This window comes from Berkeleyomyces rouxiae, assembly GCF_048999995.1.
Source record: "Berkeleyomyces rouxiae strain 22BRR77 chromosome Unknown BrBRR77_ptg000001l, whole genome shotgun sequence".
NCBI lineage: Eukaryota > Fungi > Ascomycota > Sordariomycetes > Microascales > Ceratocystidaceae > Berkeleyomyces > Berkeleyomyces rouxiae.
In genome coordinates this window covers 5,205,797-5,231,428 of record NW_027396491.1, presented here as the reverse complement: position 1 = coordinate 5,231,428, position 25,632 = coordinate 5,205,797, and the positions used below count along the sequence as shown (strand labels likewise).

The window sequence follows — 25,632 nt, the reverse complement described above, 5'->3', positions numbered from 1 at the left end:
AAGTGTGGGTTGGTGCGGCTGCGTCGACTCGTGGAGGCTTCTCGGTGTGCGCATGAATTGATGATGACAGACCAGCGGCTCGGTGAGACTGCTCCCGTATCGGCCCCACTTAGATTAGATTGGCGTATCCAGCCAATTAAACACGCCCATTTTGTTAGCGTGCTTAGCCAGGGTCGCGCAGCTTATTCTTGATGACGGCCGCCAAATTGATGAAGGCGTCTGCTTTGTTTGATGTCATTGTCCAATGTGTATTTTACAAATCTGTGAAAGTCTCGCTATTTGTCACATTCCCGACGTTTGCTCATTTGCATTTATCTTTTCTTTTTCTTCTTGACTCTCTTTCTATCTTGATTTTCTCTGGCTGACCCCATCAAGGGCCCCTTAAAGACGACTTGCTCTACGAATACCCTCTCTTTGCTTGACCTCCTTTTCTGAACATCGAAACCAGATAACAACACGGCCACGACAATCAACTACGGTCTTCTGCTCAATTGCCTCGGCTTATTGTCCGATTACCTCACTACCAATCGCCAAGAGTATCTGTCTCTAGAGTTCATATACAATGGCGCAAAGCCCTATTCTCAAGTGGTTTAACCGCAAGATGTACCAAATTGAGGTCAGCTTTGCGGTGAACATGTGGACGCCATTCGAACGATTCTTATTTTGTATGTAATATTAGTCTCTACAAGCTGTGCGCGAAATTCTTTGATCTTGCTTGTAGCCTCTATATGAAACCACGAGTTTCCTGGACTCACAAGACCACCCGCACATGCCAACGCCTACCGAACATGAACATGACTAACGTCATATCTGATTCCACTTAGACTCGGTGCTATTCCTTGTGACTAGCCTTCTCAGTCTTGCAACACTCCTGTACCTCCCTCAGCACATCAAGTTTCTTGTTAACCGCGCCTGGTTCTACGCGCACGGTGACGAAGCCACAGATATTGTGACGTTAGCCAAAACAGCGGCGCAGACGGTTATCAACGTGGCTGCAACAGGAGTCGAGGAAGTATCCAAGACAGAATTATAAAGAACACGAGGAGGGGGAGGCTACATGAAAGAGAGTGGGAGTCACATGGCGGCAAAGCTTGACGCCGATGAGGTTCAGTCAGGAGTTCTCTTGACAGGTCTCACTATGGGCCCGCATATTCGGATATACCACTCGTGAAATTAGACGACATGGTATTTATTTAAGGGTTGATCAGGTAAATGGGCGATCAGCACGGGTTTTGACAGTTTAACACAGCACGATACCTATGGCTCGGAAGACACTGGGGCCTTAATAATACTTTTAATGCATCAAATCAAAACTGGGATATTCTAGAACAACAAGTCTCATCTTGCCCTTATTCATTACTTTTGAGATCTCTACATTGCTACAAGCCCTGCTTGTAGGTCAAAGTGTAGATGCGTAAGGAGCTATCCTCACCAGCAACTGAGAGGCAAGAGGATGCACAAGTATCCGCGATTTCAGACTTATCAGTAGGTCTCCAAGCAAGTTGCAAGACTGACTTAGAGAGACATAATCTAAATAAGAGTTGATTAGTATTGTGTGTGTTCGGTGTTCTTGGAGAGTTGTTACTTACTCGGGGCTCAAGGGTGTGTTAGTAATCACTTCCACTTCTTGTCCAAAGGATAACATGCAAACTGAGATATTTCCCGTCTCTGTTCCGACTGCAAGTATTTGCTTGGTTGAATCTTGTACTTGAGAAAAGTCGACAGCAGTCACGGGACTGTCAAAGACCAAAGAATGGCCTAGCTCAAAGACTCCGTTCTTCTCAACCCACAGGTGAACCTTCTTGTCTCTGCTAGCCGTCGCAAAAGCGCGAGGCTCAAGACACTGAGCCCATGCGGCATCAAGAATCATTCTTGAATGTCCCTTGAGGTTTGCTTGCTTGAGACTGAAGTTGACTTGGGCTGAATCCTCATCTTTAGCAAAGACTGCCCACTGACGATCTCTGCCGACCGAAAGAATCATTGCATCATCGCGTGAGAATCGCACACGTGCAGCTGTTAATGAATGTGCCATAAGTGGTGGGCGAATCTCAGTCCACTTGGTTGTTTCGAATAGCCGGATGACAGCATGGTTTGTAGATGTGGCTTTGCATGCGCTGGCGATCAAGCTGCCGTCGTGACTGTTAGCCAAGCATGAAATTTCATAACCATGGCCGTATAGTTTCTCGGCTTCGGGCCACAGCGAGTATCGTGATAGTAAATCTTCGAATGGCGGCTGGTTGATGTCCAGTGCCATCTTGCGCCCTGCTGGGGCTTCCCCCTCAATCTCACCGGAGTTGGGCTCATCGATGGCCTTGTTAGACAGGCCGAGTACCGGCATGTTTGCTGCGTCGGGCATAGAATCAGTGGCAGCAGCGGTGCCAGTCACACGACTCAATAGCATAGCAACAGCCTTGGGCTGAGAAAAGACACGCATCAGCTTCTCATCGGCCCCAGAGACAAACCGGTGATCACCAAGACTGTCGACGCAGTTGAGGTCGTAGCCATGAATTTGGGGACGTGCCATCTCATGCCATGTGTTTTGGCCGACGGGCCCTTTCCATGGCGCGTGCAGACGTGTGGTCTGATCCGAGGATGTGGAGAGGATGTAGGCGCCACTACGAGCCCAAGAAATGCCAGTCACAGGGCTGACATGGCCGGATATCCCAATCTCCTGGTTCCATTGGTCAGTCGAGTCATCATAAACCCAGCGTCTCCAGCTTCCTGTGCGACCAAGGCAGACTACTGACTTGCCGTCGGGTCCCCATAGACCAGTCCAGAAGCCGCCAGTGCTTCCTGTTGCGGTCGTAGCGCCCTTCTCGCGACTAATCTCTCCAAGACGCGCCATGCTAATCCAGATGCCGGAATCTGCGTCAGGCTCCCACATGGCCAGTGTGTTGTCTGCAGATGTAGAAAGAAGTTTGAGTTTTTGGCCTGGCCGTGAAAGCCATTGGGCACTGTAGATCCAGTCTTCATGACCCAAAAGAAGCGCCTCAAAGGTAACTGTAAAGACCTTAGATCCAACCTTGACCACCTGAGCCTTGTTTGACGGGGACTTGCCAAGAAGTAAGCTTGACCGTAACGGGTCAGCATCAGAGGTCGACTTTACAGGAGCTTGGGCACCTTGGTGCACACGCCAGATACGAATGTATTTGTCCTGACTAGCAGAGGACATGAGGAGGTTGCTGCATGGGTCATCCTCAACTTCGCGCACAAATTCAAGCGAGCGAATCCACCCTTCATGGCCAGAAAGAGTTGTCTGTAAGCTGAATTCCAAGGTCTTAGGGTCAGACGCATCAGCCACAAATACTTGCACAAAAGTCTTGGTACCGGCTGCAGCTAGTAAGAAAGAGTCGTCTGATGCGTCCAATGCGCTGAAGGCCAAGGCAAGAGGGAAATATCTGGGCGCCGTCTCGATGCTTTGCACAAGACTCAGATGCCTATTTTCAAATTTCCAGACTTTTATGGTCGCATCGGCACTTCCAGAGGCAAGGAACACGCCTTTGCTGTAGGATTGGGACTTGAGCACTGCTATGCAGTGAATAGGAGCCTTGTGGTCTAGCAGTACCTGAAGCGTCTCGTAACGGTACGTGTTACAGTTGACTAACCAAAGTCTGAGCGAGTGGTCGTCTGAACCGGAAAGCATAAACTGCTCATGCGGTGTTGAAGACGAGCCCGGTGGTGGAGGCAGGAACTTGATGGCCTTGACCAGTTCACCATGACCCCTCAACATGGCCGAAATACCTCGCGGAGTGACGCCCTATGTAGATTTCAGCTCTCGGTATCCATGTCACAGCCGGGCTGCAGAGTTGGGGCTCGACTTACACTCGGTTCCCAGAGCGCAATGTTCACGTCTGCGCCGAACGCCAGTGTTCCATCTGGACTCCAGTCAGCCACGGCTGTGTGTCTGTTGGCGCCAGTGGAGATGTACTCCGTCATAGCCTGGAATGACGCCATTTTCATGCAGCGTGTGTGTGAAGTCGTGCAGAATCGGGGGAATTTAGGAGCTTGTTGGCGATGGCAGCATTGGTAGGTAGTAAAGGTTACAATTTTGTTGGTTGCACAGAGCGGCGTCATAGCAGCTACAAAGCAACCCCCCGCACTGATTATTGTAGACTAAAAGTGGAGCACAGCACTAGGGTTGGTCGCGTAACCCGTTTTTCCGTGCGACAAGGCTGGAAAAGTTTTGAAGCCAGTGTACCGGGGATCATCAGTCCACAGCAAGACGAGTATTGAACCTCCGCAAATAACCGGATTTTTGAATTCCCTCTTGTTTTCTTCTTCGCCTTGCTTTTGCATACTCCAAGACCATATCAAAAATGCTTGCCCTTTCCGAAGAGACCAAAGAGCGCATCGGCCGCCTGATTGACGTCTCGCAGGTCGTCGTGCACTAGTGAGTTCTTTATACCATGAAAGATCACGCCGTGAACGCCAGATTTTGCTAACAATTTTACCTTTTAGCGGCTACATTCCCTTCATTCTGTACCTGGGTACGTCTTCTCCCTGGAGCAGACTTCAGTGAAGCGATCAACCCCCGCAAAACCCCGATTTACTAACAGCGATATACAATTACAGGCCTGACTCGCAGCGTGCCTCGTCCTTCGATCATCCGGTCCGTATTCCACCATCTCCAAGATCCCCCAACAGCGCGCTAACTGTCCCTATAGCCTCCTGTCTCCCTTGTCATAATCGACCAGAAAAGTCACACAAACTGTTGGGTCCATCGATATATTCCAATCCCATTCCAGACAACGGGCTCATGGCTGCTTGAACACGACAGTACCCAATAGCAAAATGCGGTGGAAATGCAAGATAGACAGGCAGCATGATGGAGAAAGGGGGAAAGCAGGCCAGAAACTAGGCCTGGAAAATATCTAGACCACAGTCTGGCGCTCTTTATGTACCATTACTACTACCAGTGTCACAAATGACGGCGGTTCACAGACAACCTTCTTATTAATGAAAATTTTGATCAAAAGAAATTCATCCCCCTAAAGAAAATCTCAGATATGGAAAATATTGGCATAGATAATAAAACAGCGATGAAGAAAGTAAAATTGAAATATCAAGCGTAGTCATACGTCATCCTCAAGAAGGCAGGCAGTTGCTTTGACATAAATGGTGTCACCATCCAATGTGGTAGTTGCAAAATCTGGATCCTGGCATAAAGCTTTCATTTCTGACTTCATTCATTTTTTCCCTTCCTAATATCCAAGTTTCAACATACCCACACCAACAGCCTTTTCATTATGGCGTCATGAAGTAACGGCCTTTTATCTTGTCCGACTTTTTCCTTGTCTTGGTTACTTCCCTAGGATCCGGAGGTTTCCGCGTCTACAATGCCGACGCAACATCCGCTTTCTACGGCTTCCATTGAGTCTATTGCCGGTTTAACGGCCGGCTCAGTGGCTACGCTTGTAGTACACCCGCTAGATATCGTCAAGACACGAATGCAGAGTGCGTAGTCATAGTCACTCTTCCCCCTTTTCTATCGATTGCGATGCTAATTCATGGCTTCCTGCGCACAGTATATCGTAGCGCAACTGTGGCTGGCGATCAACTGAGCCTCACCACGCTTGACGTGTTGCGGAGTCTGGTGACTCATGATACGCCGCTATACGCCTTCTATCGAGGTCTCACCCCAAATCTCGTCGGCAATGCAGCCGGCTGGGCGTCCTTTTTCTTCTTCAAGGCCAAGGCTGAACAGCTGCTTATCTCATTTCGAGCCAATGGGCCACAGACCCACAAGAACAGCAGCAACCTTGCGCCTCACGAGTACTTCCTGGCTTCGGCCATGGCTGGTGCTACAACAACTATGCTGACCAACCCCATCTGGGTGCTTAAGACGCGCATGCTTTCGTCGGATCGGGCGACCGAGGGTGCGTATCGGAGTATGACCCAGGGGATACGCGCTATCTACCATACAGAGGGTCTCCGCGGGTTCTATCGCGGTGTACTTGTGAGCTTGGCGGGTGTGTCACATGGAGCTGTACAGTTTGCAGTCTATGAACCATTAAAGAAAGTCTATCTCGCAACAAAGCCCCGCGATGGTAACGGATCTGGCACCAATCCTACAAATCAGAAGGGCGAGCAGAAACAGAGACTAGATGTACAGGCAACGTTAGCTATCTCGACATTAGCCAAGCTAGTAGCTGGCACAATCACGTACCCGTATCAAGTCATCCGCGCGCGCATGCAAAACTACGACTCGGAAAACAGATTTGGCAGAGGCATTTCTGGCGTAGCCGGCAGGGTGCTTCGTGAGGAGGGACTGAGAGGGTTCTATCGAGGACTGGGACCGGCAATCCTGCGGGTCATGCCAGCAACGTGGGTAACGTTCTTGGTATATGAGAACGTCAAACACCAATTACAAGCAATGTAAGCAGTATCAGACCCTGTGCGTGTGCAAATCAACAGTATGAAAGGGACAAGAATCGGCAATGCAAAGCGATGCTTACTCGCCCACAGCGGGCAAATCGCAGAAGCAAGTTAGCACATCACAAGAGTGAAAACAAAGCAGGACCATATTCGCGGGTCCGCACTCTTCTCATTTCATACGATGTACGTTCAAGGCGTCTCTACCTCTCACATTCACCCAGCCCAGTATCTGCTGGGGCTTCGTTTGCCGTGCCGTTTTCTCTTGGCGCCTCTTCAATTTCCGTTTTGTCCGCCCACAGCCACAGCTGGCGGGTCTTCTCCTTCCCGCCCAATGCATATGGTTTTGCCCCCCCCCCCCTCCCACCCCCATCTGACTCAGATTATAAAAGGCCGCAATACATGTGAGCCAGCTGTCCAGCCGTCTCTCTAATTGTCAAGCTGTCGCGAACTTCATGCACCCCCTTTGCTTTCACGCCTTGGTCCTTGTCAAACATACAGCTTGCCAGCTTGTCAAAACAACAGATTTGTCTGGCACAGCCTATCCCCCTCTCTGGATTCCTTAGCACTCCCCATCCCATGGTTCACTATATCAAATGCTACATGTTTGTAGAAAAGTGGTATGGTATGGTTTGCTAAGGTATAGGTGTGTGCAGATGCGATTGTAGACTAGCCAATGGCATGGCAACAGGTAGGTATACAGAGGAGGTCGGGAAGCAGGACTAGAAGTACCTCTATGCTTGTATATAATTATAGATATGAAAGTGGAGGCGAATGTCTACGCTGTCTCTCTGTATTCTCGAGTGGTTCTGCTATTCGCTCTTCTCTACGCCCGTCGATTCTACTGGCAGTACCTGTCTTGGGTTAGGCACTGATATCAGAGAGCGAATATATCCTCCCATCTCAGCCCGCTTTGTCTCCATTACATGCCATCACATTTAACTCAGCATATTGACCCTATGGAGCTGGTGTGTTGTCTGTCCGTTGTCTCAACTGAAATGGGGTGGGGAGCCAACGGCTAGAGACAGACAACCAGGAAGACGGGATGAGTGTATTTGATCAACAGAGGAGGTGTGTTAACTGCGTAACGAATAGGAGAGGCACGTCGTGTATGAGACATGGCATGTGCCAGTCTTTTGTCTCTGTAGGTATCGACAAGCCTGGGACTTTACAAGACACATATACGCCTGACAAATCGCTGTGTCACTCTACTGCTACAAAGTTAGGGAAGGAAAAAAGTCTGCGAAGTAGTTCTTCTACTGCGTCATTGGTGGTTTCTCTGTGTTCTCTCCCTCGTACTGCCTCTTTCTGTCTTGTATGTGGGTACTGGATTCTATTCCCCTGCGTCTATGTAGACCAAGAACCACGAGCGAATATGCTCGTCAAGACCAAGGCAGACTCCTCACTGTCTGGAGTCTACGACGTAAGGGATACACACAAAGAGACCGGGTAGAGACACAAACAGAGGGCACCAAAGAGAGAAGGAGGCCGAGACGGCATGGAAACAAAGGCTAGAGGTCAGAGGGAGGGTATCTCTCCTCTGTCCTGGTCGGGGAAGGATGATCCAATACAAGACAGAAGCCCTACAATGTGAGTACTAGTGTACAGGAAATTCTTGTGTATTCTATTCTGCATTGCGCCCTGTGAAAAGAAGCCTCTGTGTTCTTTTCTCCTTCTCGGAGCATTCGTGGTCATCACCAAAGGGCTACGTCTCATACAAAATTGCTGTCCTTCGGCTAGACAGAGCTCTGCAGCGAAGCCGGGCGAGCCATTTTGTCCAAACCAGCTAAGAAGACTAGTGTGTAATTCCCTTGATGGCTGGCTCTACCCATCGCAATTGTGGCTGCTTTCCAAGCCTGAACGCAAGTGACAGACAGATCAGACCAGACGAGGATAGACGAGGCCATGATAATGCACGGCGAATCAGTAAAAGAAACAGAAGAAGACTTGATATACCTGTGTACAGCTATAGGCGATGCGGCATAGGGATTTCGCTGTTACAAGCACTCTGCTTTCCCCTGGCAGCTGAGTCAAAGACTAAGCCTTGCTTGGGGGGAGGGGGTGTTGGACGGCACGGATATGAACCAAGCAGGGTATTTTTTTTGGCCTTTGTCGCGAGCGCGAGTGCAACTGTGACTGTAAGGTGTGACCATAGTGGGCCATCTATGCTTGGGTATACCAGTACCTGCACAGGTAGTGTTTGGACAGGCACCAGATAGCAGAGGGCGAGAGTGCGAGACAGGTTGTATAGTTACCAGTACTCATACAACTAAGATGCACCAAGATCTGTGTGGGCACTGATGGGGGCTGGAAGAGCTAGAGCAAAAGCTGGGCAGCCACAAGCAGGGGACGAACCGGAAGGACACTGGGGAGACAATACATCACAAGTGCTGTTTCTGTAGCTAGATAACTAGCAGCATTCAAGACAATGCCAGCCCGGTCGGTCTAACTACATTTGGGCCCTAGCAATAACTCATTATCATGCCTGAAGAGTGTTAGCCCATAGAGGTTGTTTTGTAGCACTGGTTCTTGGAGAGAAGTCTGCACTGCAGAGATCAAGACGCTTCATGAGATGCCCCCACAGGTCAGCTTAGTCCTATTTGCTCTTATAGCTTTTAATATGCTGTGACTATGCGTTTGATGGACCTTGACGATTGACAGAGAAGCACAATATGTACGTATACTAGCAGGTAGCAACGGCGAAAGGGTTTACGAACCCTAGCCAAGTTTGTACTACAAGCTCCTCAACCCTCGACTCTCGACTCTCGACTCTCGACTCTCGATTCCCAACCCTCGATGTCTATGCTCCCGACATGTCTGCCACTCTAAGTCGGTTATTCTTTCCCGCCTTTCTGGGTGCATACTATGTCTTGCAGGAGCAGCGGGAGGCAACTTTCCATAGCTAACTAAGTAAAAGGATACACATGCACAGGTACATACATATGCACAAGTCTTCGCTTGTGTTATGGGAGAGAGGCTTTGAAAGGTCAGGCTCTAGCTGAGGATATATGACGAATGGCCACTGACTGAAATGTCTTAGTTCTCAATGGAAAGCCCCTCGCTGGTGCAATTTCAACGTACCTGACACAAGCGGCATTATGACTGGTAGCCTTCTCTTTCTGTCCGATGTCCGCCTTGTTTTGTTTCTCCCTTGCGTGAAGAACCACGCCGTGTGTAGGAGGAGAGATTGTACACAGGCCTCCGCTCTGAACACATGAGCATGCGCATAGTACAGTTGGTTAACTAACTGTAGTTAGAAATAGCAAGACCCCAAGTATGTAGGTTCATACTTGTAGAAAGATGAGCTGTGATATATCACAGGTCAAAATCAAGCACTCGAGGGGTAAGTTTAATAGAAATAGACAGGAAAAAGAAATATAAAAAGTGGCGTATAAAAAACATGTCAAAAAAGGAAAATAAAGGTCTAAACAACAAGCCGCAAGCATCACTACTACCTCGAGGACATAAACCGCATGGAGGGGCCACGGCACGAGATCGGTGAATTTGTTTTTGTGTCTGTATTTTTTTTTTTCGTTTCCCACCCTTGTCTCCCTTTTTGTCTTCCGAAGCTCCTGTGCGGCTTCACGTGTGGGCTTTTCTTTTGTTGCTCATTCTCCCTTGCACTTACACATGTGCAGCAATGTACGTGAGTAGACATAAGCATACACGATCTCTCTTTTGTTGCTCTCTGCATAGTCTAGTTAATTGCCTCAGAATTCGGCTTACTCTTTGACATCTGACCTGTCAGTTTGGGTATATGCACTTGTGGCCCGCTGTCTTTGAACCCCGGCCAAGATTCTGGGTTCGTTTAGCTTGCCGCAGGGTCTGCTAAAGTCTGTGTGTAATGTGTGCATACGTACATACATACAACTACAATGTAAACAAGAGGGATCTGTGTAAAGCCATGCATGTATGTATGTGCATACTTGCATACATATTACCTGTAACTAACAGCTTAGCGGCTGTGGGCAAAGCAAGCAGAAGTTGAAACATGACGGCTCTCAAGGCCGTTCTTTGCTTGATTATATCAAGCTTCCCGGTCTCGTGTCTTCTCTTGATTACATGTTTGATCAATATTCAGCTGGTTACGGAGATATCTTGGTTATGATGTATCATAAAAGAAGGGCAGGCGAACAAGTCTGAAAGCTTTCTACTCGTGGCCTCGACTAGTGAATGCCATTATCTGCTTTGTTTGTTTGGCAGTGTCTCTGTATCTCTATTTTCCTTGTGTGTCTCGCCCACACTCTTCCCGCCAGTACTTTTAGTGTAGATTATTCGGCTTGTACACACTTTCTTCTTTGTTTCTGGGCACCAGGCCGTACATCAGATATTTCTTTTTCCTTTGTTTCTTCCCTTACAATCTAGCAGTTTCTTTTTCTTTCCTTATTTTTCCCTTTGCTTCAGATCATGCAACTTTTACCTCTCCCTTCATGTGCGCTCTTCATTTACTCTGAATGAGACAAAAGAAAATAGACAGAACAAGTTCCGAGATTCCTCTTCCTCTGTTCCCCGAGCCCCATCTCACATGGTTGGATGGTTAATGAAAGTCTATGTACGTGATGCGTCACTTTTGGACACTCTGCGTATTGTATACATGTGTATGTATGTGCTTGATCCAGTAGCCCCGTCCTCACCAAGAACAAGAGAAAGTAAACCAGACATCTATCTATATGTACATACTCTCGCTCTGTGCCTTGCTTCATGCAAACTGCGAACTGCTGCACCACCTGACGATATTACACATCTGCTTGGCGTCTGTAGGGCACGTATGGGCGGAACATGTGGCTTTCTCCCTGTGATTTCCTCTCTACGCCATGAAATGATGCGAAGCAAGGGGAAACCAGACAGAATCGACGCAAGACTGTTGATGTTAATGGAGCAGATGTTATATGGTGCGGCACTTCACGTGCTGCTTGTGAAATGGGACTGTACGACAGAACCTTGAGTTCCGTATGTGTGTCACGTGATTCTATTTAGCCTGTACAACCCTAAAATGAACCTCACATCGCCCTACAAGTGTGTCCATGTGAGGTGTGTTCGTTGATATTCAAGGACCAGATCTCGACATGTGCAAGGCAAGAAGCTTGGACCCGTGATAGCCAGGCTGCACTTTCTTTTTCTTGTCCGATTCTCGGGAAAACAAGAGCCGTTCCAAGACGGGTCAACAGCCGCCAAAAAGACCAGGCCCAAGACAGAGCCTAGAGACTACAAAGCCACAGGTCTGGAAGCCTGCAAGTAGTTCCTTGTCCTTACCATGGCCCCTGCTGCTGTGCTTCAGTCTGTCCACTGGCCTGTCCTCTCCTGTACCGGTTGTGCTAGTCTTCCATTCCTGTTTTCCCCCCTGCTTGTTTGAGCTCATGGATATCAGACCCCTGTCTAGTTGGTTGGTCCATGACCAAACATCTACTTGAAGTGTGTTGACCTTGTCGTGTTTTTTTGTGCTTGTGCTTGTGCTTGTGCTTGTGCTTGTGTGGTTGAGCTTCCCTGTTCTATCATAAAATGACCAAAATATAGGGTCAAAGGAGCACCTTTATGCAAGCATTGCAGTTCAGCTCATATTGTACCAGCTCCGTAGCTTCTGAGGCCACAGAAACGAAGGCAAAAAAGAGGAGCAAGGGAGCAAAAGTGTGCACATATACTAGTATGAGTCCATGGGTGCACGCTATGGTTCACTGCATGCATACTATATCTGTACATACATAAATGCAAGAGTGAAGAAAAGCAAGCGTTGATAGCCAAGAAGAAGTAAATGGGCGTCTTCTCTGCTTTGCTGCTGCAGGTCCTCGAGTCTTAAAAAAGCCGCTAGAACAATCGAGATCAGCTTGAAAAAGGAAGGACAAGAACCAAGTCACAGCACAATGACTGTGCTTGTATTCCAGGCTTAACCCTGCATCCCGAACCTCGAACCTTTCATCAACAACCAAGTCCTTGACTGCCTTGGATACAAGCACTAGTTCTAGTATCCAAATCCTGTGAAGAACAGGGAACAGGCACTACCCCTTCACTTGCTCGCTTGGTCTAAACACATTTCTCTTCTACTTTTTTTTCCTCCTCGGGAACAAAACGAACGAAGAACCACTGAGTTTTCTGCTCTCATGGTGTCATGGTGTGTTTCTTGAGCTTGTGGCTATGACTTTTTGCTGCCGTCTAGATTCACCTCGAAGATATCCGCAATGGCAACAGACTACGACAGCCGTCTTTATGACTTGTCAAATCTGTATCAGCCGGCTCATATCGAAAGAATTGCTGAAAACGGCTTGAAAGCCGCTGTGTGTGGCTGTTGTCTTGTCAGGACGCAGCGGCGTGCGTGTCAAAATTCTGCTCCCCGCCGTCTCATTCCCTGCCTTCTCTCCACTACCCTTGCCCTACACTAGTGCCCTCGATTCTCTGTCACTCTGATTTGTGACGAACCAGAAAACAACAAAACTGCAGGGAATCTGACGAGTCGGCAAATTTTGAGTGCCAGCAATATCTGTCCTGCTTATGTAGTTACATACATGGTCACCAAGTGAACTTGACATGCTATGCTAACCCCCTAGTTCGATGGGCCATTGTGAAACCCGGAACTGCGTCCCCTAGTTCCTCGGGGGAAAAGGAGGGGGCTCCCGGGTTCTCTTCCGTGCTCCCTGCACTTGTTGCGGTGTGTTCTTCCATGCTTCATAAGCCCTGTTGACTGGCTGGACTGCTGAAAATGATCTAGCCAATTAAAGGTTGTATGATAAGAGTCAGCTTGGCCAAAGTGGGGAGCGGAGATGGAGCAGCACAAAAGAGGAGGGGGGAGCATGAGGTCTAATATTATGTGAGCATTTGTACGTATAAAAGTATGCCAGTAGCACAGATAGTTAAAATGAGATGAGGTTTGGACGTTGGATGAAACGCCAGGCCTAGGGTTAACAGGGTTAATGTGTGAAAGGAAAGCGCGACTCATACCTTTTGCCTAAAGACCAACTATGAGGTGGGCCACCAAAGCTCACCACGCCCTATTTTTCAACCATGTCTCTGAAGTCTGTCTTTGAGAAGAAAGGAATTGTTGGCAGCGAGACAGAATCCCTTGGGCTTTTTGCGTGGCTTCTTTGTTTTTGAAAGACAAAGAAGACCAAAAGAAGGCAAAAGCAAAACACGAGAAGCACGGAACAAAGACACGCTATATGTAGAATAGCGCCAGACTAATAAGGATAGGTAAGAGACCCGTCGAGGGCAACTTTTTTTTCTTGAGAGGGGCTTTTCTATACTCGTGGATAGGCTTGTATACAAGTAGACATCTTCTGGACTGGCAATTGCGCTGCTACTTTTCGTCCATCTTGTGTATGTTTTTGTCTATCAAAATCCCGGGTGCTTTAGGGCCACTCCCCCTGGGTTCATTCGCCTACAGCCAATCCGTGGTCCACCCTTATACCAGTACCTATAACACACGCCACTCAACACCGTTTCGGGCGACAAATGCTACATCAAAGACAGCTGAGAAGTGAGCGGTCTAGGCCGGGCTCTTTTCCTGTTGCTGGTTGGCCTGTTCACCTGTGTAAAGTACGAGGACGCGCAGCATATGCCAATTCAAGTTCAGTATGCACATAGATAGATAACCACATATGTAGTTATGTACGGCTGCATGTTATTAGACAAGAACAGACGCACATTGTGTGAAGATGTGAATGCGCTTGTGCATGTGCACATGTATGCAGAATATCTTCCAATCTGCGCAAGATGGCAAACAGGAAGTACAGGAAAGACAGTAAAACCCTGGCAATTAATAGTGGGATATGTCAGAAACAAGTTTGTAGATACTTGCTTGCACTTGTGTGTTTACTTGGACTCTCGGTCTTTGTGGAGGCCAGACTCACCAGCCATAAGTCAAGTGCGAGCATGGACTCAACCCTGCTGATCACGAATTGTTGTACTTGTAGCACTTGTAGTACCCTAAGCAAAAAAAAACAAACAAAAAAAGCACTGGCACTTACAAACCTGTTCATACGCAAGTAAACTCGTCCTTGTGGCATCCCTCCACACGCCTTCTACAACGCTTCTTCAAGGGCCCGAGGAAGGGCCCGACGTCACAGCCCGATTCTGCTTGTCCTTGTAGCTCGGTCCTGTCACATTAACCATAGGGCATGCCTCCAGCCCCGAGACTCATGTCCCCGCGGACAGCCAGAGAAAGACAGGCGATGCTGTGTAGCGCTTCCATAGAACCATAGCAAAGTAAAATTAAATGTATGCGTGCACAAGATGGGCAGGAGCACCGTGAGGGAGATTCCCAAAGGGAGTGTGCCTGGAAGCTGGTTACAGGTCGAGATACAGGTAGAAGCGAGTTTCTCAGGCCGGAGGGCAAGACAAACGGGGAAAGGACAACAACCAAACAATACATCCGGTCAGCCTGCGCTAGAGTTGGAGGGATATCAAACAAGCAGCAAAGTGATACCTTTGCTTGACGAGGCAGAGATTTACTGAAAAGGGACATAGGCCAGGACCAAGGTGATGCGTCATAATGAAGATTCGAAGGAAGAGAGGGACCAGAAACATGCAGGTATCAAGGGATAAAGCTGAACAAGACGGCAGCGGGGAGCATTAGAAGTTATCAGGAGCACGCGGAAGCAGAATGGCTACAGGCTTGTTCCCTGTTGGCACGATAGTGAAGAGGGGAGCAAAGAAGCTGGCGGGGTGCTTGCAGGAGGCAAGAGAAGGAGGGCGAAGTATGATGCAGCAGATTTTTATACAGCAAATCAAGACAACCAGACGGATGGGAGGAAGAGAATCGAGGCAGAGGGAGAAGATTAAGAGGGTCCCAGACAGGGACCAGGACAGACGGAATGAACAAGCCAGCCCCGAGACTTACCAAGGTCATAGTCCAAGGCAAGGCGAGGCAGTGGTCCGGTCAGTTAAGTCTCGGGGTATATTCCTCCCAGGCCACGATCTGCAGTTCCTTGCTGCCGCCACATGACGGGCAGGCTCTCGGCAGGCTGTGGATATAGTGATGGGAGGAGAGGACAACCCGAGAGACTGCTTGGACACAGACAGAAACACATGACTGAGGGAGGAGAAACAAGCCATCTCGAGTCGTATGCTCACCTGTAGATGTGTTCTTGGTTTTCCTTCTAGTCAGGCCCTTGTCATGATCCAATACTCACTCCACCTTGATATCTTCGCCATACCACCTGGGTTGAGACTTCAGCAGCAGCAGAGAAACCAAGAGAAAAAAAGCTGTGCCCGCCAGGCCGCACAGACGAACCAAAGCTTCTCTCTTTGGCCCCCCCGGCATCCAGTCGAATCCCTCGACCAGCCAAGACAAACGGGAGCAGGGAGCTAGCACCCGGGGAAGCAGTTCCTGGGTGGAGCAAAGCAGAAAAAGAAAAGTCTGAAAAATGATCAACTTGGTGGGAAGAAAAGTGACGGGAAAAAGTGATAACTAGTTAACCAAAAAAACACGAGGTTGTTTTGTCGGTTGAACAGCAGTAAGGGAGGAGGAGTACATGTACCAGAGGTGTATTCACAAGTAAACAGGGCTCTCTGGGGCGCAGATGTTGGCCAGAACTTTGTGGTTTCTGGCATGTAGCCAGTTACATGTGTACATGAGCCGACTTGCATAGTTGGAGGCACCCAAGAGAACAGAGCAACGTGCGGCTGAAAAGCAAAAAGAAAAAGAAAAGAAAACAGGCCAGGTCAGGTCAGATTTGCTCCCACGAGAAGTACATAGTTATCCAAGATGTGTTCAAGATGTAACAAAGAAGCTAGAAAACGTGGTGTAAGAGGATAAGTGGAGATGGACCGCCTGTAATTTGGGCGCTGTGGGTGGTAATATTCAGAGGTAGTCGCCTGCAGCTTGCACTGTTGGCGGCTATTCTTTAGGGGATGACGCCTGTAAGCAGCGCTGAACGGTAGTACCTGGTCCACTGCAAAGGCCTATCATCACGACTTCCATCTCCACCATAGCTGACTCACTCTCGCGGCTAGGTCCGGAATTCCTTAATGGCCACGTTCGAGTCCCGAGTCCGAGTCTCGAGTCTCGAGTCTCCATCTGTCGATGTGTGCACTTGTTGTCTATAGTGAACGCTCTCATATATTTGTCTGAAGAGCAAAGACCAGGCCGCCCCATTGCCACCACCCCTCTATGCTATGGGTTCTTCCAAGTCGGCGGGCGATACGTCCACGCCCCGACCCTAGTCTGAAGGAGAGATGTGAGAGGGGCGTCTTGTTGAAGCTGGTCTTGAGCAGTGGGAAAGCTCCAGAACAGGAAAAAAGACAGGGAAGACTGAGCTCTGCCCCCGGTTGGGTGGGGTGTGTATACTGGGCAGATTCATAATTCTGGTCGCTAAGCTTCTATCTCTCCTCTGTCCGCCTCTAGGCCGTGACGGGCCGGGGACTGCCATGGAAGAGAAGAGACACTTGTATATATAGAGCTAGATGTATCCTCCTCGCCGTAGACTTTATGGTGGTGTGTCTCGCCGTGATCTTGGAAAAAAAATAAGTACTCCTCCAGTTCGTGTTCAACCCAAAAGCAAAGCCCACCGTCCACAAAAGCAACACCATCGCCATCCTCGCCCAAGCCCCAGACCCATCGGCCTGACACTTTCTTTTCTTCCTGTCAAAGTACATACATACATACATCCACACACAAACACACGCACTCCTTCACCTCTGGCTTGTACTTTGACCTGTTCATGCTACACACACATTGACAGCTTCTTCTCCTGTCTGACATTGCCACCACCCACCCTCTCTTCCCATTGCACTTGTTGATTTCTTCCCGTCTCCTGTGCCTCCCACTTGTCTACTTGCCCCCTCCGCATCCACGCCGCCATGTCTACTGTTCCAGGCTCTGGCCCAAACACGCCCCCCAATTGGGGCCGCTGGTCGGAAGACCACCAGCACCATCACCACAGCCAACAGCACCACCACGGCGAGTATGTGCTCGTCAACGGCCCTGAGCACAGCTCGCCTCACCACCAGTCCCAGCAGCACGCCCACTCGTACCCGCCGCAGCCGCAGCAGCATGCTACTCTGCCGCATCCGCAGCAACTTCTGCCGCCGCCCATGTACCACATGGTGCCAAGCCAACACCCGGCCTACCCCAGCGTTGCGCCCGCCACGGCCGCTCTCTCCATGGTTCCCCCGTCGAGCAGCCGCCTGACGCCGCCGACCTACTCGCCTCCCCAGAGCTACACCTACCCGGGCTATGTCGGCGAGCAGTCGCAGCCCCAGCAGCACTATGCCCAGCTGCCCCACCCCAACCATCACCAGCACCAGCATCATCACCAGGACCAGCAGACCTACGCTGCCCATGACCAGAGCCACGCCGCCCTCAAGCACGACCGGTCGGCCGTCCGCATGCTCTCGCCCAAGTCCATTCGCAGCCCGTCCAACGCACGCAGCCCCATGCTGCAGCCCGAGTCGCCAGAGGCGGTGCCCATGTCCATGCCGATGTCTATGAACATGCACATGAACATGTCCATGCCCGTGGCCGCCATGTCGCTGCCTGTGGCCATGCAGCCGCAGCAGAGCCACCACTACCAGCATCAGCAGGAGGAGCCCGTTGGCCAGAACCACTTTGCCGACCCAATATCGGCCTCTGGCTCGCGCCGCACGTCGGCCTCTGAGAGCTCGCTGGTGGAAGACATTCCCAACATCAACTCCAAGACGGTCCTGCCCAATGTGTGCCTCAACCCTGACCACATGGTCGAGTTCAAGACTGTTGTTGACGACCTTATGAAGGCCATCCAAGTGCCCGAGAAGCCCGTTGCGTCCTTTGCTGACGCCGCGCCCATTGGCCGCGCTCCGATACAGATGAGCTCGTCGGTCAACTCTCCGGTTGCTTGCTCTTCGCCTATGAGCGTGAACCCCGCGGTAGGCATTCACGTCTACGCCATGGATTCGTCTCCCTCATCGCCCAGTGCCGGCCGCATCGGCAAAAAGTCCAAGTCCCGCACCCGCCACTTCTGCAAAGTTGAGGGCTGCAACCGCTCGTTCGGCCAAAAGTCACATCTCGACATCCACCACCGCGCCCATACTGGCGAGAAGCCCTACGTAAGTCTTGTTCCGTACGTCTGCTTGTTCCATCGCACTGCTAACCTGTTGCTTAGAAATGCTCCGCTCCTGGCTGTGACCGCCGCTTCTCCCAGCTTGGCAATCTTCGTGTATGTATCCTGGCTCTCTCTCCGTGGATCAATTGGCTCTGTTACTAACCATCTCTTATCCTCTTGCAGACCCACGAGCGTCTTCACTCGGGCGACCGTCCCTACACCTGCGACCAATGTAACAAGGGCTTCTCGGCCCGTGGCAAGCTCAAGAGCCACCAGGCCATCCACAATGGCGAGCGGCGCTTTGTGTGCAAGCTCGAGGACTGCAACAAGGGCTTCACGCAGCTGGGCAACCTCAAGGCCCACCAGAACAAGTTCCACGAGGCCACCATCAAGATGCTGACCGACAAGTTTAGCAAGATGTCGGCTGGCGAGCGCGCCAATCAGGCTGACCCTGACGTCAAAGTCTGGGAGTACTTTGCTACACTATACAAGAACAGCAACAAGGGCATCAAGGGCCGTGGCAAGGGCCGCAAGGTCAATGTTATTCGGCCACCGGGCACCGGCTCCATGCATCCCCCGGCTTCCATGGCCGGCACCTCGGCGCCGATGGCCATGACCATGGGCATGAACATGGCTAGCACCACGGCCCCATACCACCACCAGCAAAACATAGCCGGCCCGCCCCAGCCCGGCCTCCCGTATGATGCTGTCACTGCCGCCCACATGCGCATGTCCGCGGCTCGCTCGATGGATGGTTACTCGGCTGTCAGCTCCAACCCTTATGAGGGCCACGAGACGCGGTCCATGGCCGATCCTTCGCTGTACGAGGACGAGCGCATCCGCCGCATGCACTACTAAGTAGGGTCTGCCGCCACCTGACTCTGTTGTTCTGTGCCTCAGTTCTCACTGTAGGCCTTTCAGCAGTGTTAAGAGGCTTTCCGGTGTATTGAGGCTCTCCAGCTTCTGCGTCTGCTACGATGTTGATGTCTACTGTGTTTTATTTTCTCTTTCGGGTCTTTTCTTTTAAACAGCGGGCGTATCGCGATGCTCTATTCTTATTGTTTCTGTTCCTTGTTCCGTACATCTGGACACACAAAATCGTCGATGTTCGAGGTAGCCGTCTTGATTATTTGCTTCTTTCTGGAGGAGGGTTTTGTTTCTATTGGGTTTTTAAGCGGGAGAATTATGTTAGATTGTTTTCCTGTATATCATTGTGTTTGTACTTGGGTGGTTTGAATATATTTCCTCTACTGTATCTCTCTGAACCTGGGACCAGCCGTCCGAATATTGAACATGACAATCGAGCATCACATCTCCGCTGTGACAGGCTGGCCCCCCTCGTCCTCTTTTATTGGTTTTATTGCCATACACAGACTGGCCTAGATACGTACGTCATGGCACCCGGTTGCATCCAAGCCTGCACATGGTCTGACGTCGTCTGTCCTTGCATGCGTCTCCGGTCGTTGGGCCAGATCTTGTGCGCACTTGCAGGCCTGCATAACAAGACTTGCTCAGGTGCATGTATGTATGTGCATACCTCCTCCCATGCAGATGTGAATGAAGGTGCAGACGTAGTATTTTCTCGGGCGGTCTCTCTGTCCACATCCTTGTTTGGCCCCGGTCCCCTCAGTTATCCTGACCGGTCTATCCTCCGTGCAGGGTGGACACGAATAACACCTCATCTTCATCGACCAGCGCACACTCCTCTTCGCCTTCAAGTTCCCAGTCTACCTCGTTTATGAGGACCATGATACCTGGCCGGCTGTGGTTTTTTTTTCAAGTTGGTTGGTTAGTGATTGTGTGAAACAAACACAGGAGAGTAGAGTAGAGCTCGGCAGCAGCTTCTCGTGCAGACGGACTCAAGGGCACTTGCATCTTGCACCCTGCAGCCCCCGCCGGAACCCGCCCGCCAACTTCAGGAGACAAGAACTCACATGCTACCGTCCAGCACGAATAGACTCTTACGGGAATCTGTCATCACCACTTCGCTCATGTGTGTAATCAGCTCCTTCATGAGTAAGCTGGGTCTGCCCTCGGAGGACCCAGTTGCTGGCAAGGAAATCTTGAGCTGCGGCTGGCTGTCAAATAGCATATCAAGACCCCCGCTGGATTACCAAAGACCACAAAACGTGAGCAAGCTGTTAGTATGAGAAACTCTACAGCCCAAGAACGTAAGCGGCGGGGATATATAGTTGGAGGCACTTACGCCAGCTCGATTTTAAACGAGACCATTGCTGGCTCTGTTGGTTTCTCTGCTGAAGACATGTTGGAGTGCCTAAAGTAAAAAATAATATGGAACAAGCTCCAGAGAATGAAGCTTGTGGCTTGTTGGATTGCCCAGCGTTGTGTTACCCGCCTGTGAATGGGAGTTGAACATGCATGCAGGCAGGGGGTCATCCCGGAATTAGGGTATACGCGTGCACGTGACCAGATTACCAGCTGGAACACAAGGCTGTCATTATTTTTTAAACGATCGCGAAAATACATCAAGTCGCGACGGGCATTTCCTTTTACAAAGAGGCCACCTAAGAATCGCCAGCTATTCTTGTGTCGCAAAACCTCCAGCCGTCTCCCAGAACCCGCACGCCACGTCTAAGAGCCACCTCACACACAATGGCGCAAAATAGACATTGGTTCGTGTATTCGCCGGCCGCAGCCACACCCTCGCCGTTTCATGCACACGACTAACCAACCAAGCATAGGGAACAAGACAAGGACGCCACCGTCTACGTTGGCAACATCGACGAGCGCGCCACGCCCGCAATGGTCTACGAGATCATGTTGCAAATGGGCCCCATCCACAATCTCCACATGCCGCGCGACCGCGTAACCCAGAACCACCAGGGCTTCGGCTTCGTCGAGTTCCGCACGCCCGCCGACGCCGAATATGCCGCCAACGTTATGAACGGCATTAAGCTGTACGGCAAGTCGGTACGTGTCAACAAAGCCAGCGCCGACAAGTCACGTGCCGCCGAGGTTGGCGCCGAACTGTACGTCGGTAACCTCGACATGATGGTCGACGAGCGGCTTCTATACGACACCTTCTCGCGCTTTGGGCCTCTTATCAGTCTGCCCAAGGTAGCACGTGACGAGAGTGGCACGTCCAAGGGCTACGGCTTCGTATCCTACGCCGACTTTGACTCCTCCGACGCCGCCATCGAGACTATGAATGGCCAGTACATCCTCAGCAAACAGGCCGTGGTGCAGTACGCCTTCAAGAAGGACGGCAAGAACGAGCGCCATGGTGACGAGGCCGAGCGCCAGCTGGCGGCAGAGGCCAAGAAGCACAACATTGTGCCCGAGTCACAGCTTCCCGCCGCCCTGCGCGAGCGCGGACCCGGCACTGGCGCAAACGCTACTCCAACTGCTGCCGTCCCGCGCGGCGTGCCGCCCGGCTTCGACCCGGTGGCCATGGGAATGGGCATGCCGCCGCCCTACATGCCTCCCGCAGGCAACCAACGCGGCTATACTCCGCGCGGCGCACACAATCAACAACAGCAGCAGCAGCAGCAGCAGCCGCTGGGCCTAGGGATGCCCGTGCTTCCGCCCGCGCCATCAGGGCTGCCGGCACGCCCACCCGCCGGCCAGCCGATGTACACGAACCCCGCAGACTTCCACCCGGGATACCGAGGAGCACCGCCGGGTACTGGGCCTGCAGGCGCGGGAACAGGGGCTCCTGCTGCCCCCGGAGTTGCGGCTGCTGGTGCGCCGCCGGGAATGCCTGCGCCGCCAGGGTTTAGTGTGCCGCCGGGAACGACGGGTGGGCAGGGCTTTCCACATCATCCACCTTCCGGGTTCAACCGCCACTAGGCTGCGAAGTGCTCCGTGGCAAGGGGCTGCAGCCAGACGGCAGGAAGGACAAGAAGTAGCCTAGAGACTAGATGGGATACTTCATTCTCTTGATATTTTTGGTGGGCTGACACGAGTCTCCTTTTCTTTTGCTTTGCGGGATATTTGTATTGACAAAATAATCATCATGAGCATTGGTGTTACAGGCGTTGGGACGGACATTTGGTTTCGGGAACTGTGTGAATTTTATTTCCTGTGTCGACAGACTTTGATATTGTCGGTGAAGCAAAGATGTATAAGTAATAAAACAGCAGAAGTATTAAAAAAACAAGACAAAAGAAAATGCAAAGTAGGTTTAAAAAAAGAAAAGAGTTACATACAAACCTGTTGATGTCGACACAGCGATCCGACACTTGTTTTCCTCTATTTTGCCGCGACCTGAATCATAACCAACCAAGCAAATGCGACGAGCAAAACCGCACGCAGGGCGTCCAGGACAACAAGCCTTGGCGGGCAGTCATTTACTTCTCAGCAGCCGTCGCCTCGATATCCGCCTGGGCCTCACGAGCCAGTGCCTCCTCCTCCTTCTGCTTGACCTCCTTGGCCAGCTTTTTCTCGGCCGCCAGGGCCTTTTGTGTTACCTCCTTACGCTTGAACACGCGCGCCCATCTGGCTTTCCATGTCGCCGGTGCCGAGACGCTGTCATCCTCAGCGGTCGCGTCGACCTGCACATTTTCGATGGCGGTGTCAATGGCCTTGATCAGACCATTAAGCATTGCCTCATCGGGTTTCAGGTCTGATGCGTCGAGTGGCTGGTGAAGGCGGAGAATCACGCGGTCCACCGTGTTCAGCACAATTTCAAAGATGAGGGCGCGCGAAAATGCAGAAGACGAGGTGGTGGTACTGTCGTTGGCATTCTGGCCGGCACCGGCGAGAGCCCACTCGACAACGCTTATGGGCGTAAGAACAGCCATGCTGAGCAATCTGTCGATGAGCGCCACAATGGTGCCCGGGTGGTAAGACCAGTACTGAGCAATCGAGGTCATCAGTTGGCCGCGCGCAGCCTCAGATGCCAATGCAAACTCGGTTAACTTGGCCTTGGCGCGCTCGATGCACGCAATACCATGGCTCAGCGATTTGGAGCCAACCCAGCACACCGACGTCATGAGAACATCAACGCTAGCGACGAGCGGGTCACTGCCAATGTCGAGAGCAGCAGTCTGCACCCTGTCAAAGATAGGCTGGAAGGAATCATCTTCAACCTTACGACGCAGCAGGGCGGCCATCTCAATGCCCTCGGCGGAAAAGAGAGCTTCGGGGTCGTTGAACTTGAAATCGGGCTCGTCGATCTCAGTTTCAAGGGAAATTAGGTCTTTGTACACTTCAGGAAGAGTTCCCTTGATGCGTTGTGAGAAACTGAGGCGAATTTCGCGCTCGATAGCACCGATAATGAACGACTTGCGAGGATGCGACTCGGGGAACTGCACATCATCCACCCACTCCTGCCACTTCCAAGTGAATCCAAAGTTGCTAAGATGGTGTGCGAACCATTCAATGAAGCGCTGTGAAAGCTCCAAGTCCATGTTGGCAGTATGGCGGTACAGGTAACGGATAGCACGTCCCAGACTGGGAGCAATGGCAGCAGGGGCTACCTTGCAAGCTTCCGTAAGCACTGAGTGGTAGTAGATGATCTTGTGCTTCCCGCCAGGGAGCTGGAAAATCTGAGAAAAGACCGTGTCAACTGCCACGTCTTCGGGCTTCCACGTCGATTTGCCCTCTTCAAGCTCGCGCAGGCGGTCAAATGCGGTGCCACGCTTAGCGAAAGTGTGATGGGCAAAGTAGTTGTCAACCTCGATGAGTGCTCTGGCGCTAGAGTAGCGGTTGAAATCAAGGTTGTTAATGCCATCGGTTAGGACGTCGCGCAAGATGGTGGAAGCGATCGACGTAGTGGGTGGCACTGTATCAATCTCCTGGCCACTGTAGACGGAAAACCAAACTTCAGGGAACAATCCTCGGGGGCCTTGAATGAGTTGTTCGGGAATCTTAATCTTAGGCACTTCGTGCTTGGTAGAGCCTTCGATCTTCTCTTGCATTTCCGAGTCGCCAGATGAGGCAATCCAAGGACGGGGCATTATATCCAAAGGCCAGTTGTTGTCGGCTTCAGTCTGAAGTTGCTTCTGCAGTAGGCTCACGATACTGGACCCGTTACCGGTATCTTTGCCGTTGTCACTAAGTAAGGGATCGACCAAACTCAGGAGCGCATGCGGTTCGCTAGCGATAATTTCGGTCTTTTCCATCAGCTCGGCGGCCTTGGTCTTCCAGGTCTCGGCTGAAAAGGACATGATGTAGGGAAGTGTGAGAAGAATAATCTTGACTAGCTCAGTGCCGATGGTCTAAAGAATGGATGATGGTGATTAGCTGATGTCGATCTACACAGGCAAATAAACAAGCGCACAGAATACAGTACGTACATCATCCGAGCTCTGGCTCTGAAGTGCACCCGCTTTGTTGAACAGCTCATCGAGGAAGGGGAAAATGCCATCTCCGTTGAGCACGGGCTGCAGGCAAGAAAGCAGGCGCAGAAACAGTTTTGCGCTACACCAATCGCCTGCCTTGATCTTGTCCTGGATTGCGTCTACGATTCTCGGGATGGTCTTATCCAATACAGTAGAGCTGGTGACATTGACGACGAGCAGAGTGTAGGCCAAGAAAGGGATCTTGACGGGCTGTTCAAGCGTCAGATTAAACAGCAGCTCGTTGAAAACGGTGCGCACTTCGATGCTGTCTTCGTAACTGTCGCACACAATGTAGGCAATCGAACGCGCCTCATCCTGCCATCTGTGGCTTGACGAATCGGCGATGCTGAGAAGCTGGCGACGAAGCTTGATGTGTGGCGGGGCATTATCAACACGGCGACGGGGGCCTCTACGGTCCTGGTCATCGTCATCTACGGTCGCAACGGCGCGGGTTAGCAGGCAGATTCGCGTATCGATAATGAGCTTGCCTCAGGCTGGTGAGCGCTGAGCCGAGCAGGTGTCGCGATAGGGGCTCCGTCAGACTTTCATGCTATCCTCTTGCAATACATACCTCTAAACCGTCTTTTGCGGTTGTTTTGGGTAGAGCCCTGGTGGGAGCGGCGCTCGTAATCCGACATACTGGCACCGGCAGCGAAGAAAACAAACAAAAGAGGTGTGTGGAGGGGGCGACGATTGGCTAACTGCGCCGTCGATGTGATCAATCAATGCAGGAAAAAAGACACGAGAAATAGGACGAAAACAAAGTGTTTGGACACGAAGGGAAAAAAAATCGATCAAGGTAGCGGAGAAAGTAGTTGCTAGTTCGGCAAGAAGCTTTGAGGAACGCGGCTTCCCTGGCGCGTTTTCGAAAAAGATCAAAAGAAAAGGCCTGCCGTTGGTTGCGCTTTTCCAAATGAGGACTAGCGTATCTATGACTAACCCTGATT

General features: G+C 51.0%; 6 protein-coding genes across 6 annotated transcripts; 4 read left to right on the top strand and 2 right to left on the bottom strand.

The window, feature by feature from the left end:
* Positions 1 to 562: 562 nt before the first annotated feature.
* On the top strand, positions 563 to 1,033 carry BROUX77_001465 (uncharacterized protein; the record flags this gene model as incomplete). Its single annotated transcript, XM_073745897.1, has 2 exons — positions 563 to 665; positions 825 to 1,033. 2 exons carry the CDS (start codon positions 563 to 565, stop codon positions 1,031 to 1,033), a joined length of 312 nt encoding a protein of 103 aa, XP_073609700.1.
* A 346-nt stretch (positions 1,034 to 1,379) lies between these two features.
* On the bottom strand, positions 1,380 to 3,954 carry BROUX77_001464 (uncharacterized protein; the record flags this gene model as incomplete). Its single annotated transcript, XM_073745896.1, has 3 exons — positions 1,380 to 1,530; positions 1,590 to 3,757; positions 3,823 to 3,954. The coding sequence occupies 3 exons, from the start codon at positions 3,952 to 3,954 to the stop codon at positions 1,380 to 1,382; spliced, it is 2,451 nt and encodes an 816-aa protein (XP_073609699.1).
* Positions 3,955 to 5,336: 1,382 nt separating this feature from the next.
* BROUX77_001463 (uncharacterized protein) lies at positions 5,337 to 6,379 on the top strand (the record flags this gene model as incomplete). Its single annotated transcript, XM_073745895.1, has 2 exons — positions 5,337 to 5,454; positions 5,526 to 6,379. 2 exons carry the CDS (start codon positions 5,337 to 5,339, stop codon positions 6,377 to 6,379), a joined length of 972 nt encoding a protein of 323 aa, XP_073609698.1.
* Positions 6,380 to 17,160: 10,781 nt separating this feature from the next.
* BROUX77_001462 (uncharacterized protein) lies at positions 17,161 to 19,238 on the top strand (the record flags this gene model as incomplete). The annotated part of the gene is made up of 3 exons (XM_073745894.1): positions 17,161 to 18,384; positions 18,441 to 18,494; positions 18,564 to 19,238. The coding sequence occupies 3 exons, from the start codon at positions 17,161 to 17,163 to the stop codon at positions 19,236 to 19,238; spliced, it is 1,953 nt and encodes a 650-aa protein (XP_073609697.1).
* Positions 19,239 to 20,993: 1,755 nt separating this feature from the next.
* Positions 20,994 to 22,190, top strand: BROUX77_001461 (uncharacterized protein; the record flags this gene model as incomplete). The annotated part of the gene is made up of 2 exons (XM_073745893.1): positions 20,994 to 21,013; positions 21,083 to 22,190. 2 exons carry the CDS (start codon positions 20,994 to 20,996, stop codon positions 22,188 to 22,190), a joined length of 1,128 nt encoding a protein of 375 aa, XP_073609696.1.
* A 500-nt stretch (positions 22,191 to 22,690) lies between these two features.
* Positions 22,691 to 25,323, bottom strand: BROUX77_001460 (uncharacterized protein; the record flags this gene model as incomplete). Its single annotated transcript, XM_073745892.1, has 3 exons — positions 22,691 to 24,562; positions 24,641 to 25,116; positions 25,257 to 25,323. 3 exons carry the CDS (start codon positions 25,321 to 25,323, stop codon positions 22,691 to 22,693), a joined length of 2,415 nt encoding a protein of 804 aa, XP_073609695.1.
* Between the last annotated feature and the right edge of the window lie 309 nt (positions 25,324 to 25,632).